At 40.6% G+C, this 26496-nt stretch overlaps 1 protein-coding gene across 12 annotated transcripts in view; it reads right to left on the bottom strand.

Moving 5' to 3' along the window:
- Window positions 1–360: 360 nt before the first annotated feature.
- LOC138204433 (RNA-binding Raly-like protein) overlaps window positions 361–26496 on the bottom strand; it is a 98171-nt gene continuing 72035 nt past the window's right edge. For 4 of the 12 annotated variants that reach the window (XM_069159690.1, XM_069159693.1, XM_069159691.1 and 1 more), the window contains 9 exons: window positions 19394–19469; window positions 18247–18294; window positions 15800–15993; window positions 13273–13305; window positions 11039–11083; window positions 10374–10490; window positions 8499–8668; window positions 6376–6414; window positions 361–4572 (listed from right to left, as the gene is read on the bottom strand). In XM_069159690.1, the coding sequence (XP_069015791.1) occupies window positions 6382–6414; window positions 8499–8668; window positions 10374–10490; window positions 11039–11083; window positions 13273–13305; window positions 15800–15993; window positions 18247–18294; window positions 19394–19469 (716 nt within the window). In that variant the 3' untranslated portion in view covers window positions 361–4572; window positions 6376–6381. The remainder of the gene's footprint in view (window positions 4573–6375; window positions 6415–8498; window positions 8669–10373; window positions 10491–11038; window positions 11084–13272; window positions 13306–15799; window positions 15994–18246; window positions 18295–19393; window positions 19470–26496) is intronic. The other 8 variants (XM_069159695.1, XM_069159694.1, XM_069159697.1 and 5 more) reach the window with 8 other exon arrangements.

The following is a 26496-nucleotide window of genomic DNA, read 5'->3' as shown; positions in this document are numbered from 1 at the left end:
CGGCCTTAAAATCACGTCGCGCATTCCCAAGTGAAGCCCAAGAACCGGAGGGCAAGTGTAATGAGCTCAGAGACTACTGCTAGACTCGAGGACACGAGTTTGAGTCTCATACGGCGTGCTTAAGTGGCCTCGGGCAGGATAGTGATTCCCCAGCAGCTCCAGAGTCTCTTTTCTGCGGGGAGCTGACCTCTGACCTTCTTGAAAAGGCTTCCAATAAAACCATGTTTCGACACAGGCCGATACATCCTCAACCTTACTGCTTCATGGTAGAATTGTTTTACCCATTTAAATGGCTTTTCATTTTCCATCAATGTTCAAAAAGCTCAGTTTTATTCCCCTAAAAAAAAGGACCAGTTTGAAAATGGTTCACGTAGCTTCTTTAATCATCTTAAATAGGAACACTTAATCCTTCAGATTGGAGATGTATGGGTTTTCCTGTACAGCTGTTTAAATTGACTTACAATTTCAGTGATGATTTAGCAAAAGAAAAAGTAGTACAGTTTCCTTTTGAGTAGGAGCTTTTTAGCTAATTTGATGTCAAATTCACCCTCATACAAAAAAATAAATAAATAAATCTCAACTTCAGGAACTTTCAGGTCAGAAATAAATTTGACTTTGCTTGCACAGTCTCTGAGAGACTCTCAGCCAGAGTTGAAATGACCTGCCAGAAATGCGGCCATTGTTGAATCGTCTCCATAAAAAGCTCACAGTGTTAATAATTGGCATCCAGCAAGAATGGTTCCATTAGTCAAATACAAGATGACAAACTGCCATTACGGTGTCCAGTTCTCTGCTGACTGACGCTAATTTGACATGTATTCAAACAATGTATAACTTGTTAAAGTGTCATTTTGACAGCAACCGTGGCACAGACACTGACATAATCAACCATAAATCACAATTAAAATGAGCAGTCTGCATAGAGGGAAGATGCATGGTAATGAATTCAGAGAATGAATTTTTAAGTGGCACTTCTTAACGACGCACCAAATATTTACACGCGGCTGGAAACCATCTGTTAGAAATGATCACGTCGGTAATTTCTGCACAGAACTTGATAATAAACTCAAAAGGTTTCTTTGTCCTTCAGTTCATATTTATTTGTAAAATAAAGCGTTGATCATTGAAACATTTGAATATATGACACAAACATTTTTTTTGTTTTTTTTTGTTTTAAATCGACTGATAAGAACACAAATAGTTATCTACAATGACAATGAGTTTTCTAGCCTTACAACAGTTAGAATATATTGGGGATTTTTTTTTTTGTACATGAACTGAAAATACAAAGTTACAGTAAACATGCCTTTTGATAAAAATATCTTTACAAAAAAATGTACATTTCTATACAACAGTTGTCAGTTACACGTCTCTACAAGTCCTGCGATTCTGGTTTAAACCTGCAATGATTCCAACAAACTGTCAGTATATTATTTCTGCGTTATTTTAAACCTATTTGAAATTAAACACGATGAGGACTATTTACAGGGCAAATAAAAAGTGACTGTTGAGACAGAGATGTTTTAGTGTGACCCAGATAAATTACGACAAATAAAAGCAATGATGTTTTTTTTTTTTTTTCTTTTGTGTGAATTTTTGCAAAATATTTGACACATCACCGTACTGCTCATTAAATAACAGGCTACCAGCAAAAAAAAAAAGAAAAAAAGAAAAGAAACATGTAGCAGAGCCATTTCCTTTAAACATGTTTCTGGGTACAAAAATAGTGCTAAATATTACACATTATCATCATTCACCAGACACTTTATTTTGAATGAGCTGCAGGACAGTCTTTTTTTAAAATTTTATTTTATGAATTTTTTTTTTTTTTTTTTTTTTTTTTTTTAGGCTGTACTGCCAGGATTGAGTGGTGTGTTCATGAAGTTGTGCGAGGTGACGTTTCCTTTACTTTTGAGAATTCTTGTTGTTTAAAGGATCAGTTCAACCAAATCACAACATTTCCCTACTTAGAGTTGGTCTGGTTTTATCAGCCAGGCGTTCGTCCACGAGCCGCAATAGGGGCGAATGTATTTTTGTTTATAGTGTTAAATGTGCTGAACTTATACATCAATAAGTTACTAATCAAGAGTTCATAGTTTTTGTAAGAGCCCTTATTTCACCCAAGAGCAAATAAAACAAAATGATTTTCCAGAGTAATTAAGATATTGTCTGTGAAAAGAAAGCTTGCTGTTGAATTGGCAGCTTTTATTGTTTCAAGCAACACAAATACAATTTTTGTTTGATTGCACTGACGTAGCTCCAAGCCTGTCAAAATAAAACCACAAATATCTCACAATTTTATGAGAATCCTCAGCAGTTAAGAGTTGGATTGCTTTTTGTCATTTCTTTTTTTTTTGTAATTTGGCTGAAACAACCCATTAAACTACCATCAGCACTGATTCACACAATTAAAATTCTACAGACTTTTACAAACTCGTGACAGAACCCCATTTGCTCCTTTTAAACCATGCTGAGGAGGAGGAGGGCTGACAGCCAGCACAAACCAGGTGTGTAAGCTGCTAACTGGTTAACCGTTAATCGAAATGTTTGCCACACACCGGTGCTTCAGAAGCCAAATAATAATGCCAAACTGAAAATGAAAGAAGTTAGTTTCAGCTTTCTGATAATTCCAATTACTGAAATAATTCTGCTTGTACTTTATCATTCACTTCAATGCACAGACCATAAAACAAGTCAAACATGAAGTACTTCCTAATTTGGTGGAAATACCAAATTTTCAGTTTGTAGTCAAGCTGATAAATGAGCAACACCTCCTTGTCAACAACTCCCGTTCTCAAAAACCACCATTAAACCTGTGTGAAAGCTTCTACTGTGACAGAAGTGCTAACAGAATCTCAGTTTATATGCATCTTCAGCCAAACTAGCGCTACTCAGCAATCAGTGGAGACACCTGGTCGTCAACACCTTCCTCCTTCTCGACGAGCTTGAAAGGGCATTAGCAACTCATTGTTTGAAATAACTTTGCAGTGGTTAAATCTGAATGGTGGGGGGAAAAAAAACAAGAAAAAAAACTGCAGCAAACATGATTTGAATAATTAACAGCAGAACATGCTGACATCCAATTGCTTGTGACATAATTCAATTTGCAACAATTTATTTATAATCAGGTTAATTATAATTGCTCAGATGAAGCTCAAGCTGCATTTGATTTTTTTTTTTTTTTTTTTTTTTTTTTGCAGAGTAGCAGCTCTACATGGCAGCAATGTAACAGGCAAAATCATCTTTACTATTGTTAGAAAACTGCACCAAATGAATGCACAAATCATCCACTGCTGGCTATTTCAGCTTTATATGACCACAGTTTTGTGAGCATTTTGTTAAAATAATCTTGACGCTTATTATCTCTGCCAAGAGCTTAAGTTGTGGGTGTGTGTTTTTTTTTTTTTTTTTTTGGTCTGTTTGTCAGAAGGATTACAGAAAAACTGTCCACCCAATTGTCATGGTATTTGGTGGAAGGGTGTAGCATGGCCCAAGTAAGGACCAGTTCAATTTTGGCGCGGATCCACATCACGGGGCAGATGCGGCATTGGTCATTGTGTCATGTTAAATTTAGTCGATATCTATTCAGATATTTGAGTCTTCTGAATCACGGATCTCCTCCTTAGATAATATCAAAGTCTCTCAATGTATTATCTAAAATATTACAGCCTCCACCATTTAGAAAAAAACCTTGCCTCGCTCCCTCGCCTACAAACGGTTGAAATCACTGCGGAATTAAGAAGGAGCTGGTGAAGGAGAAGGAGAAAGGCCTTGGCTCCCGAACAGCAGCGGTCCATGTTGGGTTGCACAGGAGGAGTGCACTGAGACGTTGGGGCGATGCTCCCTGGCAGGAGGCCTGTGCCAGTGCTGGCTCCCTACTGCAGGAAGCCTTTTCTGCTTCTCAAACTTGGCAGGAGTTGGAATATATGATGGAACAGCCCCACAGGGCATTTGTCTGATAAATGGATAAAGCTGGAAAAAGTTATGCTCACAGCTATTGGCTTATGTATGAGTCAAATCCGAACCAGGCGGCAGCGATGTTTCATCCATTTTCTGAAGATCATACCGCGGTCGCGGATTGTTCTGACTGTCATTTATTCATTTGATATGTGAGCTAAACCAGAAATTCATTGAAAAACAGTTTGTAAAATTACAGCGCAAGCACATTTCATAAAAGCAGCAACAATTGATCAACAATGTCATGTTACCGTCCATCAACATAATTTAATTTATAAATAAAAAAAAAAAATCTCTTATTCCCTTCCCCCTAGTTTTATCTTTGCAGTAACAGGATTAATGTGTGATTCTGTCGGCTTCTTGCAATGTAATATAAGTCGCACTTGAAGTAAACTCTGGCCAATGCATTTAAATGGGTCTCAAATACATTTTCTTTAGAGAGCACATCGCATTTGATTTGTGCTGCACAGTTGGGCATCTAAATGTGAATCGGCATCTCTTGAACACAACTTACAGTCCTGAATGGGTGTCTTGATCCCTCAGAGATCCTTTTCTGTCTCTTGAAGGTGATGATGAATTCTAATACCACCGATCAGGAGTGTCTGCTTCCTCACCCTGAAGTGATAAAGGAGAAAACGTCTGAAAACACATTATAGGACTGCGTCTCCTCCTCAAACATGGGGACTGTTTATAATGCTGTAAATCTGATGAGGATTAGGCTGAGTTTTAAAGCTTGTCCATTTTGAATGGCCTTAGAAATATCTTAGGAAGTGCAGAAATATTTTCTGGTCGCTGGAGCTGCCTCTCTAATCCCTCTGGACATGACTTATTGAGGTTCTTCTCACTGTGATTTTCTATCCTTGGTAGGCCTGCGAGCAAAACATTCAGATATTCTCCACAACCTTAAGTGTGATTTTCAGGTTTTTAAATGTATGTGCTGTGAGGAGGTTTTGTGAATTGGCCACTGATAGAATTTTAAAAAGGCAGACATATGGAAAGGAAATGGAAAACTCAAGTGTAACGTGGTTTCTTAAGAGATGGATAGAATTGGGACACCATCTGCCTGGTAAGGCTTTGGTTAGAATTCAGATTTTTCTGTTTTCATTTCGGGCTGTGAAGCAACAAAGTGTGGATGTTTTAGAAGGCGGATGATGTTTTTCTATACCAACTGTAGATTTATTGGAAAGAACTGGATATTGGACTAAAATGGCGCCCCCCTCACTCGCCTGCAGCCAAAAAAAGTTTCGAGCTTTTGTGTTTGCTTTTGTGTTGTTGCAGCCCACTGCAAATGAGTATTATCATCCCACTCCCACTCCCCACTTACTTTACATTTGGACTTTAACAGGCAAATACAAACTCTCCTTTACAAATATTAAAAAAAACAATGATGTGAAGACTATAAAAAATATATGTATATTTGTTTTTGCAGTTGGAGGTTTTCTGTAAATAGCTTTACAAATGTCTCTTTTATAATGGTGGTCTATTGGAGAAAATAGGTTTTGGGTCTCAGGTGATTTTGTTTTGCTGCAATACCGCGAGTGACCACTAGGAAAGATTTGCAGTTGAATATAGCTAATACACCCACAGTATGAACAGTGTCTGACATTAAACCTGTCAGCGACCATGAATATGGACAAGATGTTTTAGATAGCTCAAATCTTAATTTACTATACATAGAAATAACTACTGCGTATCTATAATACAGTGAGTGATGAGTAAGGGAGTGATTTTTGGATAAAGCTTACAATTTTACTAAAGTGAAGTAGACAAAATGGAAATGTCTTTAGTTTTTGTCAACTAAAACTGGACTGAAACTACAAAACTAAATCGAGAGTTCCCTCAAATGTCAAAAAAAAAAAAAAAAAATGAAATCAATATTAGGCACATAGGCTCATGGTCAGAGATTTCCTTTGCTCATCCAACAGCCTGAAAGGACTGTTGCAGAGCTTTACTCAAAGTTACGTCAACAGTCTGCAACTCATAAACACTGCCAAGGACCCCTGATGTGAAGCGCTAGCCAGCCCCATGCCAACCGATGATATGGCTGCATCATTACCCGCACTCCGAGAGGCAGGAAACTCTTTACCTTAGGCCTCGCCGTTCATGCTCCCTTCCTCACAATTCAATTAGACGAATGTTGTTTATGGGCAGTTCTGGCCCATTGGAAAGCCATTATTGCTTCCTCTGTCGAATTCGGTATTCGCTGCCCTTCAGTGACGCTGGTCTTCCAAATGTCATGGAGCTTATGACTTAGGAGATGCCCAAGACACAGTTCAGTGGCTTCGGTTTTTAATGAGGACGGCACGGAAGGCCTATAATGAGGCTGTAAGAGCCCCCAAAACCTTTTGCAGCCTTGTAGACCAACCCCAGAGCTGCTGTAACGGACATTTAGATCAAACAGAAATTTAAAGCCCTTACCTGATCTCAGTTGTCGATATCCGATACATGGTTCTCTATCTGAAAACGAGAGCAAACCGAGGAAGTTTAAGTCACAGATATGATGTATCTGCTTCAATCGTGCACACAGGCTGTATTTAATCTTTTCTAAAGGTCATTGCTGATATATGCTTGACAAGGGCCACCATGCTAACCTGCGGAACAGTCTTTGTGGTGCATTATCGCAAACTGTGATCAATGTGACCTTCAGGAAACAAATAAATCTCTTCCACAGTGCCTCTGAAAAAGAATTCCTTCCATTAGTAAGGACACAAAGCTTTCATCAAGGATTGCATGGCCATCTTCAGCTGGTTAATTTGGGCGGCACGGTGGTGCAGTGGTTAGCATTGTCGCCTCACAGCAAAAAGGTTCCGGGTTCGAATCCGGTCCTGGGCCTTTCTGTGCGGAGTTTGCATGTTCTCCCTGTGCTTGCGTGGGTTCTCTCCGGGTTCTCCGGCTTCCTCCCATCATCCAAAAACATGCACCTCAGGTCAGGTTACCTGGCGCCGCGCTAGTGGCAGCCTGCTGCAGCAGCTCCCCCCTGAGAGCCCCCCCCCCCTGCTGTAGCAAAGAAATTTCCCCTCGGGGATTAATAAAGTAAAATAAAATAAATAATATGGTATGATAAAGAAAACCTGGTCAAAAGCACTCCACAGCTAAATCCAGACAAACTTGAACTTGGCAACTTCAAGATCTTAGTTGAGATAGTTTAATTTCAACTTTTGAAAGATATACTTTATGCGTTGTGGATGTTTGATGGCCTCAGCATGCAGATAACTGTTATAAACTACAATATTATTTCATGTTAAAAGGTCATCCATTTGAATACACAAGTGTGAAGAAGACAGTAATTTGATTTTTCAGTTGAAAAGCACCAGTGACATTTAACTTTTTAACATTCAAAGCACAAGTACAGTAGAAGGATGAAAAAACACATTCTTCAATAAAAAGTAGATAGATAGCTAGATAGTTATATACTTTATTAATCCCTCAGGGAAATTCTTATGTTACAGCAGTATAAAATAAATGCACATTCGATACAATAAAATAAGATAAAGTAAAAGTAAGGCCAACACCCAGGTTTTTTTTTGTGTCCGAAGGGCTTTCAACCGACAGCAGTCTGTTTTTTTTATAACAAGTACATTTTTCTTCATCTTTCTTAAAATTATAGCAGAAAGAACATTTTTAGGTTTTGGACTGCTGTTCGGGCAAAAGAAGAAACTTGATGACATCAACTTGGGCACTACAAAAATGTCAGGTGATATTATAGCCCAAATTGTAGACAGATTAATTGCTAAAGATGCAACTTTATTCATTAATTTGTCTCTAATCTATGAGTTCAATTGTTTCTTAAATCATGGGAGAATTAAACGAATGACTTTAAACCAAATTTGCTAATTTGACTCCTCAAAAATCTAAATTGAATTTGAAAGTTACAAAAATTCGTCAAAACATTCAAATAAGCAGCCTCGAAAAGCTTCACGTACAAAGACCATTCAACAGTTTTTAATGATCATATTCTGGTTACAACTTGAACTGAAAATGTTCTGCTTTTCTCTATTTAATTGAATAACTTCAGAGTTTTAGGTGGTTGGTTGGACAAAAGCAATTCATAGAGAGCATGCCGAGCATTTGAAATTTTTTTACCCATTAAAAAAAAAATCCTGATGACAGAATCTCCTTGACAGATCAGCTTTTGTTGGCTACTTCTTCACTGACCTTGCCAGAGAAAATCGTCTGTGCTGTTCTACATCCACCACTTCGTGGTTGGATCGACACCAGTTCATGTGAAGTCTGGTCTTAAATGCTCTCCTATGAGTCTCGAAGCCCGCTGCTTTAATTATAGCCTGTAAGTATGTGTATATGTGTGGGCCCGTGAGGAGCCTCGCTTCCACTGTTTCGGCCAGGGTCGACAGGGAGATACTGTCAGTCCAGGCGCCCTCACCATTCACTCATGTGAAGCCCCACTCTCTCAGATCTGTGGCCATGAATAATTCTGGGAAATTAACTTTCAGAAGGCGAAGACTGTCTGCCCACTTGAGATCTCCCAAAGTGCCTTGCTCGCTCTATCCCTCTCTGTCAGCCCTGTCAAACGTTTCTCTTACCAGATGGTGGCTGCCCTCCTCGTCGTAGTCGTCCTCGCCTCCATCGGTCATCTCTCCCGCCTCCACGTCCAGCGCCCCCTCGCCGGCCTCCTCCCCGGAGTTTTCTGCCGTCTCTGACACGGACTCCTCGTGCAGGGAGTCGCAGTTGTCCTCATACTTCCTCTGAGCCTCTGGGAGAGAAAGGAGGACAGAGAGCGATCACAGTCTGTGGTTCTCTTTATTGCACACAGTCGGAGCAAAGTATACGTGGCTTTTCTGTTTTCCCAGTTGTGCAGCAACGTAAAAACTCAGCCAGGTAGGAGGTCGTGCTGCTCTTTACACTGAGGCGGACAGAAAGTTTGTCCTCGGCAACCGGCGACCACGCAAGGAACACACTGCCACCTGTACACGGCGTTTGCGCAAGAAGAGTCCAAATGTCCCCCAAAACGTCGGAACTCGAGATGTTTCCGGTTGCGACGCCTCGAGTTCAGGAATTCCCGCATTACGTTACCCAGCTGCTAGATTTCAAATTTTGTTAGCCTCTGTGGCTTCTAGACGCCGTCCATGTTGCCGTATCTTAGCAGTGGTGTTCTCACGACTTGAGCCCGTGCATTCATTGTGCTCAGCCTTTCCATCACACCCCTCCAGTGTCCTCTTCTTCTATCAGTTATGTTTATGAAGCAGATCCATTAAGCTATGCTAGATGTGAAACTCACGCTGACACATATGTTAGCATCAATTCTTGCTACACTGGGTAAATTAGCATTAGACTCCATGAGTGAATTACTTTTTTGTACAAATAAATAAATAAATTCACATTTCTTTTAGTAATAAAAGTACAAAAATATACTATTACTATGCTATTATTTTGTTGTTGTTGTTAAAAGGCTATGTGACTGCTCTATGCTCCTTATACTTTGAAATCAAATTTGGATTTAGGACAGTGTTTTACTTAATACTACAGCACAAACTTTTTTCATTTTCTTACAGTTTTCGTTTGATAGTTTATTTCTAAATACTACATAATATCGATACGAATTGTAGAGCTGTATTCACGAAAAGAAATCATCTTTGACTGCAGCCTAAGTGTAAATAAACCTATTAAACCTACTAAATCCTGTTTTCTGCATCTCTGAAACATTTCGAAGATTCAGTCATTGGACAATAAGATCTTCTTGCTGTCTGGCGCTGGCAAAGATTTCTATCTGGTATTCTGGGTTTTTGCTGGAACAAAGGAAAAAGATCATCCTGGCATCCCTGCTCTGACAACCTGTTGCTTTTTGAATTGATTACAAAATTGTACTAATTACCTTTTAAAGTATTGATAGTGAAAATCCCAAGTTATATTCAAATGCAAAACAGAAGTGAGAGAGCAAATACGTGAAGTAATAAAGATTTAAGACTATTTCAGAGCCCAAGACGGTTCTGTTACAACAAACAGCCACCCAGCAGTGTTTCCTCTGCGATACATTTTCTTGTTCACTTCTAACGAACACCACGGCAGTGTACTTGGAGGAGAACCGAGTGGGTGTCATTTATTTGGCATTAAGCCGCCACAGAGGTAAAAGAGGAAAATGCTCCGGAGTTTTTCATAAACCAACACGCTTGTTGATAAAATGTGTAACACGCACTTTGTAACGTGCAGTCTAAATGACCTTCACAGTGAGCTGCACACTCTGGCTGTGCTGTCGTGTAGGGCATCTATAAAGACCTTTCATATAAACCGAGTCAGCGCGGTGTTGACACCTGTCCGCTGTTATGACGGAGAGCTCTGCTTCTCTTATCTCCCACAGTGTCACGATGACTTATGGCCAGCGTGTGCTCTTAATTTCCCTCCCTTAGTGGTGTGTGTCCTTTTTCCCCTCCATCGCCGATTCTGCCGTCTTGTTTTCTCACCAGATTCGACTCTCTGCTGCTTTTCGATCTTCTCCAGGCGTCCCAGCAAAGAGTCGATCTTCATCTTGATCTGAGTGAGCTCTCGTTTGATAGTCTGGAGCTGGTCCGTCTTCACTGCTGAAGCACAGAAATACAGAGAGAATACTCGTCACATTACGTTGGGTTTGCTTTTCTCTTAACTTCATTTGTACACACACTTTTAATGATGCACACATGGAACGCTGTCATCTGTTAATAAGAGTTTTTGGATATCACAACATCACTCGGCGCTCCCCTCGGGGGAGAACGTCTTTATCTCGCCAAGTGAAAAGTTACGCAGCTAAAACTGTGGACCTGCTGCTTTCAATTTGAAGATTAGTGCACAGCTTACGCCCACCACGCTGTGCAGTGCTGCTCAAGTATTACTCAGTAGTGCCAACATCTGAACAAACTGTGAGCTACCTTTCGGTTGACAGTAGAAGATTCTATGCAGCACAGAGACTGTTTACGTCTTACGATAGTATCTGCTTGGTTATTGCAAATTTGGTTACAGCTATCGAAAACCAATAATTTCCTACTGTTGCCAATTGGCATGAAAAACATTCAACTGGTGGGTTTTTAAAGTAAATCAGCAACAGAAAACAGCATGCATTTGCATCTGTGCTTTTAGATCAAGGGTCTCCAACCTTTTTCCTCCGAGAGCTCCTTTGATCTACCATGTAGATTGCGATCTGGTTGGAAACAAAGTCAAAGTCACTCCTCAAGAAGTGAGCACAAATCTGACACGTCCAGTATTAAAATGCACTTGCTGCGACCAGTAGCCAGGACTTAAGGTATAAATGGGGAAAAAAATATTTTTTACTAGTTTAATAAAACAGCATTGCTATTTATTTTTAGCAACATAGCCAATGGATAGTTAAGTATGAAGAATTTCCTGGGACGCTTTACTTTACTGGTCCCAATTATATTCATAATTAGAAAATTTGAAACAGTTTTTAGTCAGTATATTTCCTTACTTCAATCTACATTAATGAAACAGTTCATAAAAATTGCATTCGTATTTATTACTGCAGATCTCATCAGTGAAATATTCAAATGAGTTGAGGCAAAAAAAAGAGAAAGGAATTGCAGCTGATTCACAATTTATGATATTCGCGTACAAGTAACTTTGCCGCATGTCATTTTTCAGTCATAATGTGAACAACCAGTTGCATGTATATTAATAATACTTATACATGTTTTGGTCTTTTAATCCAAGGTAGTTAAAGGAAGGTGAGAATTAAAATAAATAATGATCGATACCAAGGAAAACTGCAAAAACTCAACTCAACTGAAACAATAACAACAATGAATAAATAAATGTCAACATGCTTCTGTTTCATTTTTTACATGTCATAAGCTCACACTTGCCTGATCACTGCCTCACACACAGAACCGCATGAGAAACAGAGGGCACCATTTTCCCTCCCACAGCTTCTATTTACCGCCTCATGAATAATTGCTTTACACTTCCTGCTTTGCTTTAGGTCTCCGTGTTCACTCGACGATACATGTCCAAGGTTTGGGTGTATGAAGCGTAGTTGTATCATGTCAAAGTTTGAGTCCTAACCTTGATATGCCATAGGCAAATAACAGCTGCTGGGATAAAAAAAAAAAAAAAAAGTATATTGGAAGGATGTCACCATTAATTCAATCTGGTCAGTCTCACGGTTGCTGAAACGAGGGTGTACACTCCTGAGCAGCTCGAACGGAGCAGATTAAAGAATTTAGACCATAAAGTAAAAAAAAAATAATCATATTCCTTAACCCTCGGCAGCTGAAATGTGCCATCTTTTGAGAAGGGGGGAGGGAGAGGGAGAGGGGGGAGGGGGGGGGGGAGGGGATGAACAGACACCAGAAGTTGAGAAGAAAACATAAAATTCTCTTTGACAGCTATCAGATTCTGTCAGGGCTGGAGAGACGACGGATGAGCGCTCGGTAAACAAACCCACGAGTTTCCCTTGTAAAGCTTCGGCTGTAAAATCAGAGGCAAGACGCACGCACAAAATCAAAACCGTACTCGTCCGCTATCGTGTACGCATGTGGCTCTTTAAGTTACGTTTCTTTGATGTATATTTACGCCCACGCCGCATCACAATGCAAAGCCCCTCCGATGTCTACGAGCTACCCGCGTGTGATTTAAACCAATGAATAAAACATAAACATCTGCATTTAGAGAAGATGTCAGTGTGTGATAAACTTTTTTTTTTTCTGACATATTACCTTGCAGTAAACTACATCCCCCCCCCAAAAGGGCATTTTAATCTTTCACTAGAATTCGTGCTGAAAAACAACACGACAGCTGCTCCAATTGGATCCAATGCACACTGTACGTTATTTGTCAATGCACGACTCCTTTAAAAAAAAAAAAAAAAAAAAAAAAAGACGCAACCGGATGATTAATGTGTCCATGGAGGAAAGGGAGAAAAGCCGCATGCCAATGCCACTTCGAAGGCAATACATAGGTAATGGGGTGTTTGGAAATCCCGAGACCTCCTCTCGTGTTGTTGCGTAAGGCAGCCGTCAACACTAAATCTACAGACAAGCAGAAAATCTACTTTTCTGGAGGGAGTAAAAAAAACTGTGGATATACAATCATATCTCGATGGGGAACACACTGAAGTGTCTGAATCGCCTTCTCAGCATCATCTGCTCCCATTTTGCACAAACCACCATCCCTGAATAGGCACACCGTACACACTCACTTCCTTATTCCAACATTATCTGAACTGGCTCTGGGCAGCTTACTCGTCATCCTTTGATGATAAGAAAGTGTGGAACAGTTTCTAATTTATCGGGGGGCCTCCAGGCCTTTTTTTTTTTTTTCTTTTCTCCTTTTGTGCTATCAGACGTATAAGCTGCAGAGAGAAAACATACACACCCGTAATCCGACGACGTTTCATCAACGTGGCATCTTTAGATAGCTCGGGTTAAAGGGAAAAGGGTGAGAAAAAAAGCAAAAAAAACGCCATTGTTATTTAATATGCATTAGGGAAGATTTAGGGAATGAGTAATGGATCTAATTTTAGGACATGGTGATGAACTGCAGACATTTCATCTCGGGGATAGTGAGGATCTCTTGAATCATTGGTCTGTGAAGATTAAGCTGGACAAAGAGTTTTGGGGCTATTGATGCTGATGTCACTCCGATTCTAGTGGCTGTTGAAAAGTGACCAACTTGGACATATGAACACAACAGGGAGCTATTTTTTGCAAGTGTAACTATTTTATAAAACGCATATGATGCATTTTTTTTTATACAAATGTCCGAATTCTTTATTTTTAATGCTGGAAAACTGTGTGTTTCATGCTTTGTATGGCTCATCATAAGCACCCAGAGGTATTGATAAATTTGACCTCATATTTTGAAGTATTCAATAAAACTACCTTCTGCTCCCCAGTTTATACTCCTACACAGACCTACATGCAGGTTGTGAGCTAAGGTTTGTTAAATGATGTACAGTGGTATGAGGTTAAATCCTCACGCCAAACTTTTCCTAGTTTGAAAACAGAAACTTGCCAATTCTAGCCATGCTCACCGTTTAAGGATTCCAATATCACTTCGACAACAGTGTGTTACTTTTAAAAGGTGTATGTACAGAACAGAAAGAAAGATGAATCATTTGGACTTTAAAATGTCAGAAAATGTGAAAAAGCAAAAAAATGCAGAGGTCCATAGATCTCGTGGTGACATTCTCAAATGTCCTGCTTTTTCCTACCAACTGTTTAAAACCCAAAGATATTCAGTATGTTTTCAGCAATAACTTTCCTGAGTAAGTAAGCCAAGTCGAGTCTCTTGATCAACATCAGCGCCCGAGTTACGGACGTCTTTGTGACCAATGGTAAGTATGGATTTGCAATTTCACTGTGGACCTAACACCTGAGCAGAAAGAGCACATCAAAGTTTGTGTCAAATTTTTTGGGAACAGAAAGGAGTTGAAAGAAGTAATGCTACGTGACTAGGCGTGTCGTCGTCTGCTCAGAATATTTTCCCTCAGATGACTCAAAACATCACCGTAAAACTCGATGTTGACAGTCTGAACACTGGGGTACGAATTAAGGCTGGAAAAAAAAACCAACCAAAAAAAACCACCTGGTTGCTCCTGACCTGTTGCGCCTTCTTCGATCTTGGACAGTAGAAGTTGTGCCCCTCTTGAAACGTGAATGCCACTCAAAACACCTTGCTCGGTTTCTTCATTGCTGTAGGCTCTCTAAAGCGTTTCAAGTGTATCCATAACACGCTCTCTGCTCAAGTCCACGGTGAAATTGCAAAGGTGCGCAGGGCAGAGGTCGCGAAACGTTCTGAACTCAGGTTCTGATGTCTTAAACAGACTGTGTCCAATTCCTAATAAAGCTTTAAAACTGCAACTTAACATTTGATTTGACATTTACAGTCTTTCTTTAATGGACTTAGTGAGTCAAAAGTTAAAATACATGAACTGACAGTGACCTTAGTTTGTCAGATGGTTTAATGTGAAAAACAGAAATGTACCCATCCTAATGATCCATGCATCTGACGGCTGCTCCCCCCCCCCCCCTCACTTGTGCAGCCCAACTTCTTCAAACTGCCCACATGAACCCGCCCTGTTATTAGGACAAACTAACCTTATTTTGCTGTCCAATCTATCCAGGCCAAAGTCAATACAAACAGTGATTTTTCATGGTCCTGGCAGGAGCAAATTAGTCTCCCAAACATACAGCCGCTCCGATTATAGACAGAGAAGAGAATTCATTGAGTCTGTCCAAAAAGACGGTGGGAGATGGGTTTCTTTTTCCTCCCCCTTTCTCTGTAATACCAAACTGCAGCTGGGTCTTCCTGACAGACCTTACCAAGCTGCTCGCGCTGATAACACTGGCCGAGACAGGCAACAATGCAACAAACGGCGTAACCAATTATAAAGGCTGCGGATAGAGACGAACGTTTAGGAAAACACAGCTGACCACAGCTCCACAGAGATGCCCCCAATCTCTCATTAATTACATTTAGGGTGTTATAATGCATCAGCAGTTAATCAGAGGAGCAAAATGTGATCCAGCTGGATGCTGGGTGACAGGAATAGCACTGTTTGCTGAATGGGTAGCTGCTCCGAAAGGCTCGGATTATATTTGTGTTTGCGATTTAGTGTTTCGCAGCTACATTGCAGCGGGGCTTGTTCGGAGCTGCTGGAGTGAATTAAAAAGCTTTTTATAGTGGCGTTGCGCAAGTAGCACAGCGGAATTATACGCCGCCTCTTTCTTTTCTCGGAGCCACGCTTTCGAGATTTGCATTAAGCCTTCAGTTTTTGAAAAAGGACTGAATGCCACGAGCGTAATTAGGCTGTGTTCTCTTGGGAAAAAAAAAAAAAAATATGAATCAAGTCCAAATCTGACTCATCTGGTTTGGACACAAAACCAGTAAAAAAAAGCACCTTTATTGTACGTACGTTTGACCCCGGTGGCGGAGGATGTGGGAGGTCTGGAGGATGAGGAGGAGGAAGAGGAGGATGTTTTGATGGGGAAGGAGGTCTTCCCGCGGCGGGAGGAGGGAGCGATCACCCTGGAGCGTTTCAGGGGGATCACGGCTCTGGGTGGGGGGGCCACTCTGCCATGGTAGTCGAAAAGCCTCAAAGAAAAGAAAAAAAAAAAAGAAAAAAAAGCCTATAATATTACACGTCAGTTCCTACACTTTCTCAATAAGTCACTGTCTTTTATTGGAGACCGTACATTCAGGAAATGTCTATCCACCGGCGGTAAAAGGTTTTTCAGTTTATCTCACTGTCACCCCTCTCTAAAGTCTCTTCTTTGTTCCCGGTGTTGTATCTTATGATAGACTTCTCTTGTTTTTGTTTTTCCTCTCAAATGGCACGAATAAAAACAAAACGCAGACTTCACACTTCAAATTTACCAATATCCCCCTTTCTGTACGGCCATGCGGGCCATTGAGTGAAAAAAAGAATCCCTTCACATATCCTTTTAAAGTGAAGAGGATGAAAACAAGAGGGTGCTGAATGTCAAATGAATGCGTCAGCTTCGGCTGTTCTCGGTGACACTCGACTGTCACAGCTTTCAACAAGTTTGACATTTAGAAAATGAAAAAACTAAAAAGTCTCCGCAGATAAGCGCTCTGATCACTGGCGGATAAATGAGCGAGATAACACGTGTTCCTTCATCAGCACGTTGGAGTCGCACGCTTGATCCGCTCGGCCATTTTGACGAGTTGACTATTTCAGGTTGGGAAGGTTACGGAATTAAATATGACAAGCGGGACTTTTAATGAGGATGAGCCGATCTCTGCCTTTTCTACTGATTATCTGCTGAATCGCTACCATGAACTCACATTGTCCAGTCATGGTACGGCAATTATTATCACAGCACATCATTATCACAGTGTTGAAGTGGCGTGCACGGGGCTGTAGTAAGAACAATACTCTGCATTTAAAGAGTATGGAAGAGGGGGCATAGAGGAGGGGGGGGGGGGGGGGGAGTCTATTTTTTTTTTGCTTTACAAAACTGTAAAACACAAGAGCAGGAAGATTATTAAACAGTGTTTTATCTGCTCTAATGAACTACTCTAATTTCTTCAGTTCCATATCTTCAAGCTGTAATCAACACATCAGTACGCATCTTAATCTTCCTCCGATTTAAATCCCTTTTTGTTGAGCAGACTCCCAATAGAGGGGATCCGAAGGCTGGAATCAGCTCACTCAGGTAAACTCTGTTTTTTTTTACTATAAATTAAAACATCAAAAGTTAAATTTAACTTTAACATCACTTCGTTTGTTTGTAACTTAAGGACAAACAATGGGGATAAGCGATTGATCATTCAGGCACATTTACAGCTCATTCAGCTCGTCTGGCCGCTGGTTGGTCGACGAGACGTGTTGCTTTACTCCCGCGCTCACCGAGCACAGTTAGTCAGGAGGATGCGGCGACAGGAGAGCTCTTTCACAGAGAAATTATGAGCAACTACCTTCATGGAAAATTCTAACCATGAAATCACTCGATTTATCATCACATTTTCGAAAACAAAACAAAAAAATTAAAAGCATCTTTAAGAAATTGCTATAGTTGTTAAGCAACACTGCTTCCAGGAACAGGGAGAAGATTATTAACCTAACTACAGGGGTTGCAACCAGTTCACACGCAGTATGTCCACTGGATCTCGACTATATTTATTTCCCCGCTGTGTGGAAAATGGACCTGGAGTCAGTTTAGGCTAAAATTTAGCAACTCGGTGCCGACATTTATTGGATTTAAGGAAGTTTAGAGTCCAGAAAACCTGCCGAGGTTGACCAACAAGTCGTTCCTTGTCCACAACTCTTTTCTCTTGTCATAAAATTAACATCATTTTTCAAAAGCGAGCAAGTGTGCAACATTTACCGCTAAACAAATGAGAACAAAATACTTTGATTTCTCATATTTATAATACGAGCACTAACCACCACTACATATACTGCAACAGAAGAATAATGCCGTGTTGTTTTTTTTCAACGTGGAACATCAAAGACGCTAACTTGACTTGTAATGTGATATTTCACTAATTTAACCACGGTATTGGTTTCGCTGCCAGGCGTAGCTACTGTACATTAAAGACTCCCGATAAAATATTCTCATTTCAAAACAAACAGTTAGCGAGCATGTTGGCCAACACCTGAAAACATTTGCTTGTGAAAGCTGTCATTTTTCCAGAAATTTCTGGAATTTTAAGTGATAAATCTGCCACTGTTATTACTGTACATACTTTTACATATATGTCTAGCTATAACACAAAGAGGTTGCCACAGTAACTGAGGTGGGTGAGGCTCAGCTCGTGCTAAATAGTTGCCTTCAATAACCTAACGATACAAAAATGAGAAGAAACGTGAGTGAGACGTACCTGCTGTAGAAATCATCCCTGTAGTACTCGTAATCAAATTCATAACCACTATGAGGGAGACAGAAAGGAAGGAGACGGGGAGACAAGAGATAAAGAAAGGGATGGATTATATTGAGAGGAGCCAGTTTAGATCTGTCAAAAGTAAGCAGATCAAACTCGAGCTGTTTTGACTTGAATGGACACGCTCCAGTTTATGCCCAAAGCTCATCGCAGGTTAAGCGGCAAGCCTAAGCCACGCTGGCACGCAAAGACCACAGATCAACAAAAAAAAGTTTCAGAGTTCAGATACAGCCGGAGAATGAAAGAAAATCTTTGCCCAGACCCCAGAGAGGAGAATCGATGCTACACGCTCGGGATGGCAACTGATTTAGAATTCAGAGTGAGGAAAGGAAAACAAATATGCAGAGGAGAGGCCCAAAGATGGAGCTGTTTTGAAATGCTGCTATTCCCACAGGAATTTTAATTAGGATTAATGTATTACTATTTCAATTTGGAATAGTGTTGTGCTGAGGTTTTTTTTTTTTGTGCCTCTCCTGTTCCTGTTCCATAATTACCATATTACATCCTGGCTGTTTTCAGCTGCAGCTATAAAATGCAAATGAGGGTTTTTATAAAAACACAATGCACAAACTAATAAATTAGTCGAATAAGACGCGTAATGAAACAAACCAACAATTCAGAAAGGAGCAAATTAGTGGCAATATAAACTTTGCCAATGGAAAAACTATCAAGAACGCGGCGAAAAGTGTCCCAGTGAATAGAAAAACATGTCTAGACCTCCGTCACATTAGACTGCAGTAAACAAGCGCTGCTTTGATCCGTTTGTGACCAGGAGATGTGTACGGGGCAGAAAATCAGGGTCATGCTTAATGAAGCTTATACAACAGCATCTCCTTTCAGCTTTACAGGCTTGTGCTGAATAAATGCCAGCCAAGCCACGGAGATGTGGGGAGGATTAAAAACTCAATTAGAAATTCAAGGTTCAAAAGGGAAAAAAAAAAAGAATATAATAGGAGTCCTCACATTCCAAATATTACTGCACATTTACATCAGCGGGAGCAGCAGCATGTGGAAGATGGTTCATATTTGTGACAGGAGCTGCACCTCTGCATGTGAAGGAGGATGCTAGAAGGAGGGCAAGTCTTACCTGTAAACAGCTGAGAGCGGCCGTTTGTTGCCCGCTTTAGGCCTGTACGGCTTGGGCTCGCCCGCCATATTTATGTCTGAAAAACACACGCAGAAAAAAAAAATCGTTTGTCAGTCATGATCGTCTACGATGAACAGTGTTTTGTTTGTCAGCAGGATTGCGGGGAAAACTGCCTCTCCAATTTTCATGAAAACTGTTGGAAGATGGCAGCATGGACCAAGGAAGAAACCATTAAAATTTCAAATGGATCTGAATCACTGGGGTGAATCCATTCATTATTTTTCACTTGCACCGACATTGCAAGCTAGAGCTGTTAACGACGGCCATGAAGACAGTGAAACTATTTCTGAGCTTAGTAGTTAATAAATATTCTCCAACTGGAAATATTTGTTTATGTGTGAAAAATACATATAATGGGATAATATAATATTGTGTTATCGATCTTTATTTTCTGTTTCTACACCAGATATGGATGTATCAGCCATTTTCTTTTTAAATTTTTATACAAATACATTCATGAATATTTAAATATACTTCTGCGGATTTACAACTACAGTACATTCCAGTGGGTGATAAACTATTCATTAAGTGCTTGTAAATGCTAAAGAGGGAGGTTAATAAAGCATTACCAACTAACTTCCTGTGTGAATACATGAATATTACAATACAGTGAGCAGCATCATAGGAATTCTTCAACGCCAGTGTTTACTGCTCTGCAGTGTAACCTAATTTAAAACCCCCAAAACTGTGCCAATGAAAGCAAAACAACTTCTCTTCTGAAAAAAAATCCTCACCTGATGGTGCTACACATAGTTCAAAGCAGAGCCCGAGCACAAGGGAGGGTGAAAAGTACTACATCATTGTAGACAGAGTCAAATATATGTTTAAGCTCTTGGGAAGCTCTGTGCTATTTCCACTGCAAAACTGAGCTTTTCATTTAAAAAAAAAAAAAGCAACACACAAAGCTGCAGAACTGCAGGACATATTCACTCAAGTCGAGGTACACTGGGGGAGCCAATTCTCTAAAGGCAAGACTGGAGACCTCGCTACCGTACACTGAAAAGATTACAAAATGAAAGTCTTGTTGCAAAGCGGGAGAAAATCCTTGAAAAACATAAAAACAATGACAAAGAATATATAAAAGAAAAGCTCACACAAAAGCTGGATATTTTGTGCCCCTTTGATTTATAGCCGGCTGTTCGTTCTTTGTTTTAAAAAAGAAAAAAAAATGCTTCCATCAGTTTTGGAGTTTTGTGACCCAGCCAGCCAGCGATGCAGAATTTTTCCAATCGCTATCTGTGCTTTGCCAAGGGTGCTGCAAGGTCTTCACGTTTTGTGGACATTCTGAGTGGCTTCTGGGAGTGAAGCCAGTTGGGCAAAATCTGCACCAAAGTAAAACACTGGAAAGGCGAGGGAAAAAGTCCAGCAACTTTATGGATGCAGTGATGAGGCTGTTATTCCTGAGGATGGGTAGAGTATAAGAACACCTTCAACTGAGGTTTAGTATAAAAAAAAAGTAGCTCTCATATTTATCTGAGGCCAGCAGTACAAATTGTTTTCCTATTAAAAATGAACAAACAACTTAAGCGAAGCTGAATGAAATGGATCACTGGAGGCAAAATGTGAGAAAAATACTTTCTGCGTTTTTCTTTTACCAAAGGCAGAATAAAAAAAAAAAATCCCATCATCTGTTTTTTTAACATTGTCCTTTGATATCACACAAACATTTGCAAGCATCTGCATGCTTATGAGCGACGAGGTGCTAGAAAGGCCATTTTGCAACAGGCAGGATGGAAGTTTAAGGCCGAGAACAATATCACAGAGGTGCCCTTGAGAGAATAAATCCAAGTCACACGGCGAGCGGCTCGGTGACTCGTACAAGACTAGATCACTTTCAAGGAGACTTCTGACAAATTGTTTCTGTTTGCAGGCAGCCATGTTCTCACTGTCATTTTGTCCCTTACAGCTACACGCATTTGCTTAAATAATTTATGCGTCTGCTCAACCCCCCACTTAAAAAAAACAAATAAATAAATAAAACACCAAACAAGTTGAAGCACCCTGATCACCAGGAGTGGAATTGCACTGGGGGGGAAAATAAGCTGCTGGCAAACTCTTGCCTGCTCCTCGCAGTGGCTGCTCTCACGAGAAATAGGATTAAACCCCGGTCTGTTTGTATACTACCTACTTAGACATGCTAAAACACAGACTTTTTACGCCGAGCTGCATGACCAAACGAGTGAGAAAGTGTGTGTGTGTGTGTTTGTGCATAGTTGGCCGACTGTGTTGGAATTGACCATGATGCAGACTTAGGAGATAATTACAGTTCTGCTCATTAACCTGAAGGTTTACTTACGGCGGTATGGGAACTAAACCTTTAATTAGCCCACAGCAGCCTGAATAAATATAATTGCCATCCAAAACCTCAAGCAATGTAAAAAAAAATAAAAAAAGAACATTTCAGATGGATCCTCTTCTTTGTGAACCGTGGTTTATATCCAGTATGGTTTATATACAGGACGGCCAAATCCTCTCTGCTCTGTCCTAACATTCTAACTAAACCTGGCGGGTATTGCCTCTGCGAGGAAGCGTGGCAGCTTAGGTCCATTTTGACTGAAGCTGTAAGGATACGTGTGGTTCACAAGTTGAGTCCATAGCAGACATCAACACCACATGTTCGGCACGCTAAAACTTGACGAGGCTTAGAGCTCCAAACGATTAGTCGATCACAAACTCGTGGAAAAACCAACCGACGAATTAAATCTGCAGACATCGTGACAATCGATAAAACCTTTAAGTCGCTTTTAACTGGTCAACGCCAAACATTGCTGGTAAATATGAATAAATTGTCTGTTTTGCATGAAAAAAAAAAAAAGCAAGATCTTTTTATTTTGGACTCTTGGTGGGGCAATAAAACGACCTATGGAGATTAGGCTTTGGACAACTATGATGGCGTTCGGCGAGTCAGACATTTTAAAGATGAAATGATCGAGAAAATGACGGTCAGATTAATCAATAGTTACCAAGTCTATTTAGGCTAAAAAAATATTATACCCAGGTGATGGCCAGATTCTTCAGTGAGTCAAGATACGTCCTATTTTCTTATAATCTAATTTGTATATGATGACCTAAACACTAGTCATAAATAAAATGCAAAAGCTATTTTTCAAATCTTTTATTTCATAAAAGTGTATTACAATTTTGATGCCAGTGAGGTGAGCCACCTCTGGCATAAAACACTGTGGAACACGTTGAAGATTGTGAAATGTTTTGAACATTTTTCCTTGATGAAGACATTACGGATATCTATGGTGGTTAGATCTGTCAAACAATTTATTGTTGTTTGGATTCATCACACTAATTTAAAAGAGAACTTGATTATACAGATATTTCTCAGAAAAAAGTCTACAAAAATGCTATTAACTTCTGCTTTGTCGAAATTGTTAAGGTCAAAGGTATTAAGTAGTTTTACATAATAATGTTTTTCCTCCTTCAGAAAAACTGATTAATACTACTTCAGCAGGTCTTCTCTGCGTCGAGTCTTAAGTGTGTGGCAAACTGACATGTTTTCAAACTGTCCCCGCTTTGGTTAGTGTGAAGTGGGCCTGAGAGGAACTAATTGTAATCCATGCTGTTAAAGATCCTCTTTGATGCCACTTCAAGCAGAACAATTAGGGTGTGTGGCAGCTCTAAAAAGTCCTTTTTGGTAAGAATGAGATGTTCACTGGGTCAAGGACCAAAACTTCATTTAATGTTTGTCACTTAGTCTTTTTCTTTCCCACTGGTTTGTACGATTGGCTTGTTTGCGTTCAATCTCCAGCTGGGTCAGAGCAGAGGACGGTGGGGGGAGCTGTCCGTGGTGCTGAAAGGCTTTTTTTTTTTAAGGTCTGTTGCTCTTCTCGGTCTGGGCAGTAAATAAAACGACAACAAAAATGGCTCGACCTTGCAGCTGTGTGAATGTACGTATGATGCAATTTGAATTTTGCAGCCTTACCATTATTTATGTGTTTGAGCATGCCTCCTATTTGCTATCTCTCAGAGAAGGTGGTTGTCTGTCTGTCTGTCTGTCGATACTGAATCAAGCAGAACCCAGGTGTGAATAAATATTTAAGATTCAACATTATTGTTGGCTGAGAAATTGGGGGGAGAAACAAGGTTGTGGAGGTAAAACTGCAGTGGAAAGACAGAGGCACGGGGCATAAGTAATCGCTGACGACAGACCTGTGTTCCTCTGTCAAGAAAACGAGGATCCGTGACTCCCTGGAGGAAGCTACCCGTGTGGTTTATTGGTCTCATTTGCCTTACATCTCTGTCTCCCTCAGACTGGTCCTGCTTGTGCCTCCCTGCTCTGCCCTCGGACTCACCCGATCCCTCGACAGCCTCCCCCGCCCCCCCCCCACACAAATACACTCTTTCCTTGCGTGAACTCTCACACACAAGACGATATCTAACCCCTGCTCGCCATTCATCACCCTCTAACATCCCATATTTCTTTCACGCACACTCAGGAAGCTCATTATGAGACATTTCGCTGCTGAGTATCACCTGTGGGGCCTTTTTTTCTATTTGACACCTGTGCCGCCAACGAAAGATTTGCAAGTCTTATTTCTCCCCCTCCTTTCATTAGCAGGGGGATGAATAACAGCAGAGCCATGGAAGTCGAAGGCTTTGAATACGCCAAGGCTATATAAACTGATTCATATGGCAACATATTGCCAGGGAATCACTGGAAATGAGAGTGTACTGCTCTGAAAATTGACAAGACTTCCAAAACCAGTAGGAGAGAGTGAGTCATGCGAGGACGCATGGGAGAAGAAGACGCCCTTATATTCTTGAGAGGAAAATGAATGAACTACTGGAGTAAGCACAAAACTCTGCCGGTCCCGTTGAAGCCACAAGAAATCCGAGCGCAGTCTTTCCGTCTCTCTCGCACGTTGTGTTGTTTTTTTTTTCTCCCCTGAAAGAGACCGTCTACGCTCTCTGTTCCTCTCTCAGACAAAGGGAGAGGAAATAGCTTGAGGCTTTAGAGGAGCGCTAACAGTCACGGGTAGCAGGGGTCAGCGCAAGGTCAGCATGAGGAAGAGACGGACAGATTGTGTCACAGTGAGCCAACAAACCTCTTTGTATTAGTGCCGACAGAGTGCTGGAAGATTGACGGATGACCGAAGAATCTCATCCTTTTGCAGCACACGGTTCTCGTCAGCCGTAACTCTGCGCTGTTGGAATTCTGACAACTGAATCACTCAGCTTTCAATATCTCATTTTGCACAGGCTTTTCTTTCAAATATGGTGATTAAGACTATTGTCTAAACATATGGGAAGCCACATTCATCAATACAATCAGAACCAAGATTCAACATTCAAACTGGAATACTCATTTAAAATACAGGCATAGTAACATCACAAGCAGTAGTTTGGTGCAAGCTCCTTCAACCAAACACCGCTTAGAGTGACTCATATCCTCATTCTGAATTACACCCATTTCATTGCCAAAAAAAACAGTCATTTACATGTCAAACTACCTTGCATTTAAGCAAAATCTCCTTTCAGCGGCTGCAGAAAAACCCAGCAACCAAATTGCAGCTGATTTTGTCGGTTTCCGTGGTTGCGAATGACCCGTGTGGACACCTGCAACACAGAAGGCTATAATTGAGGAAACAACAGCTGATTATTATATGTGTGGGGCCGCATACAGAGACTGAGGACAGAGTCTTTTCCTGAAAGACATACCGTATGGATCCTCCCAAACACAACATTTACTTATTGTTATTGTAGAGCTGCTTGTTTTTTGTGGACAAGAAATGACATGTTTGAGACAACGCTTTAGGCATACGAATTGGTCCTTTCAGCCATAAGAACGTGCAGTTGCAAAGTGGGCATCCAGAACGAAGTACAACTCTTCATTTGCTGCATAGACAATGTTAGTTGCTTGCCACGTTTCAGTGCGGCTCTTTAGTTTGCATGCATTGTGGAGAGGGGGAGGGGGGGAGTGCAACCCAGGTCATTTTCTGCCGCTACAATGAACAGATGTCCTCTAAAAGCCCCACAGTTTAACAGATGTTCCCGAAACGCCTCGCAGGCCATCAGTAGATTCTAGCTTGCACGCTTCGTGTAGAAAACCTCCTGTTACTGCAGTGCACACAACTCACGACAGGTGAATGGCCAAAACGTTGTTTCAAAAGAGGGAAATAAGATGTTCTAAAGTAAGATTTATTCTACACAAGTTGAGTGATTTGATCCACATAGCAAAGGCAAATGTAGAATTAGGCAAGGATGCATTTATAAACAAAAGCCCGTCAGTGTGGATGTAGCGTAGGTATCGAAATTTGGTACTGAGTGGCAAGGCTTTTTTTTTTTTTTTTTTTTTTTAGACACTACCGGACCAGTTCAGTCGTTGACGTAAAAGTATCAAAGTTCGGTACCCATGCCCGAGTTGTAACACTTCAAAGGCTTAACTTTGCATGAAAGTCTGCCAGTGCAGTCATTAGCGCAAATGATTACAGCTGCATTAGAAAACACCGGATCTTTGATACTAAAGTTAATGGTTTAAACTTGTGTAAAAACACGAGAGAAGAAGTCAACGACTTCTCCCAGGATACATTTTGTTTTAAAGCAATAATTGAGCTTAAGGCTCTGCTGGGTGTAATGACAAGCTAAAGATTACACTTTTAAGAAGATTTAGAGATTATAGACATTCTCTGGCAGAAAAAAAAAAAAAAAGAAAAATTACTTTATTCTTCATTCGTCATTCTGTTTTGTCCTCAGACTCAAAATGTGGGACATTACATTTATAGGGTCTGTCTCCAGTCTAACACCCCGCTGCCATCGAGGCACAAAGAGCCTTTTCTCCTCTTGATTACTTAAAACGCTTTGGTGTCTCCTTTTGAGTCATATTGCAGATGTAGCAGCACAGGTGATTGACTGCAATAAACTCCATTACAGGCATATCGGCAAGGACCTTCACGGAATGAGAAATAGCTTCTTTTCTTTTTCCAAAAACAGAGAGGGCAAAAAAAAAAAAAATCCCCACAGACCCGGCCTGACGGTTCTACATCACGTTTGTCACTTTTTCCTTCTCTTTCATTTCACTCTCTCCTCTTCCT

Source organism: Embiotoca jacksoni, unplaced genomic scaffold (genome assembly GCF_022577435.1).
Source record: "Embiotoca jacksoni isolate LCO1_2020_lvr unplaced genomic scaffold, fEmbJac1.0.p SCAF_25, whole genome shotgun sequence".
In the NCBI taxonomy this organism is placed as follows: domain Eukaryota; kingdom Metazoa; phylum Chordata; class Actinopteri; family Embiotocidae; genus Embiotoca; species Embiotoca jacksoni.
Note: the sequence above shows the minus strand (reverse complement) of the source record. Positions and strands in the feature narration are given on the sequence as shown.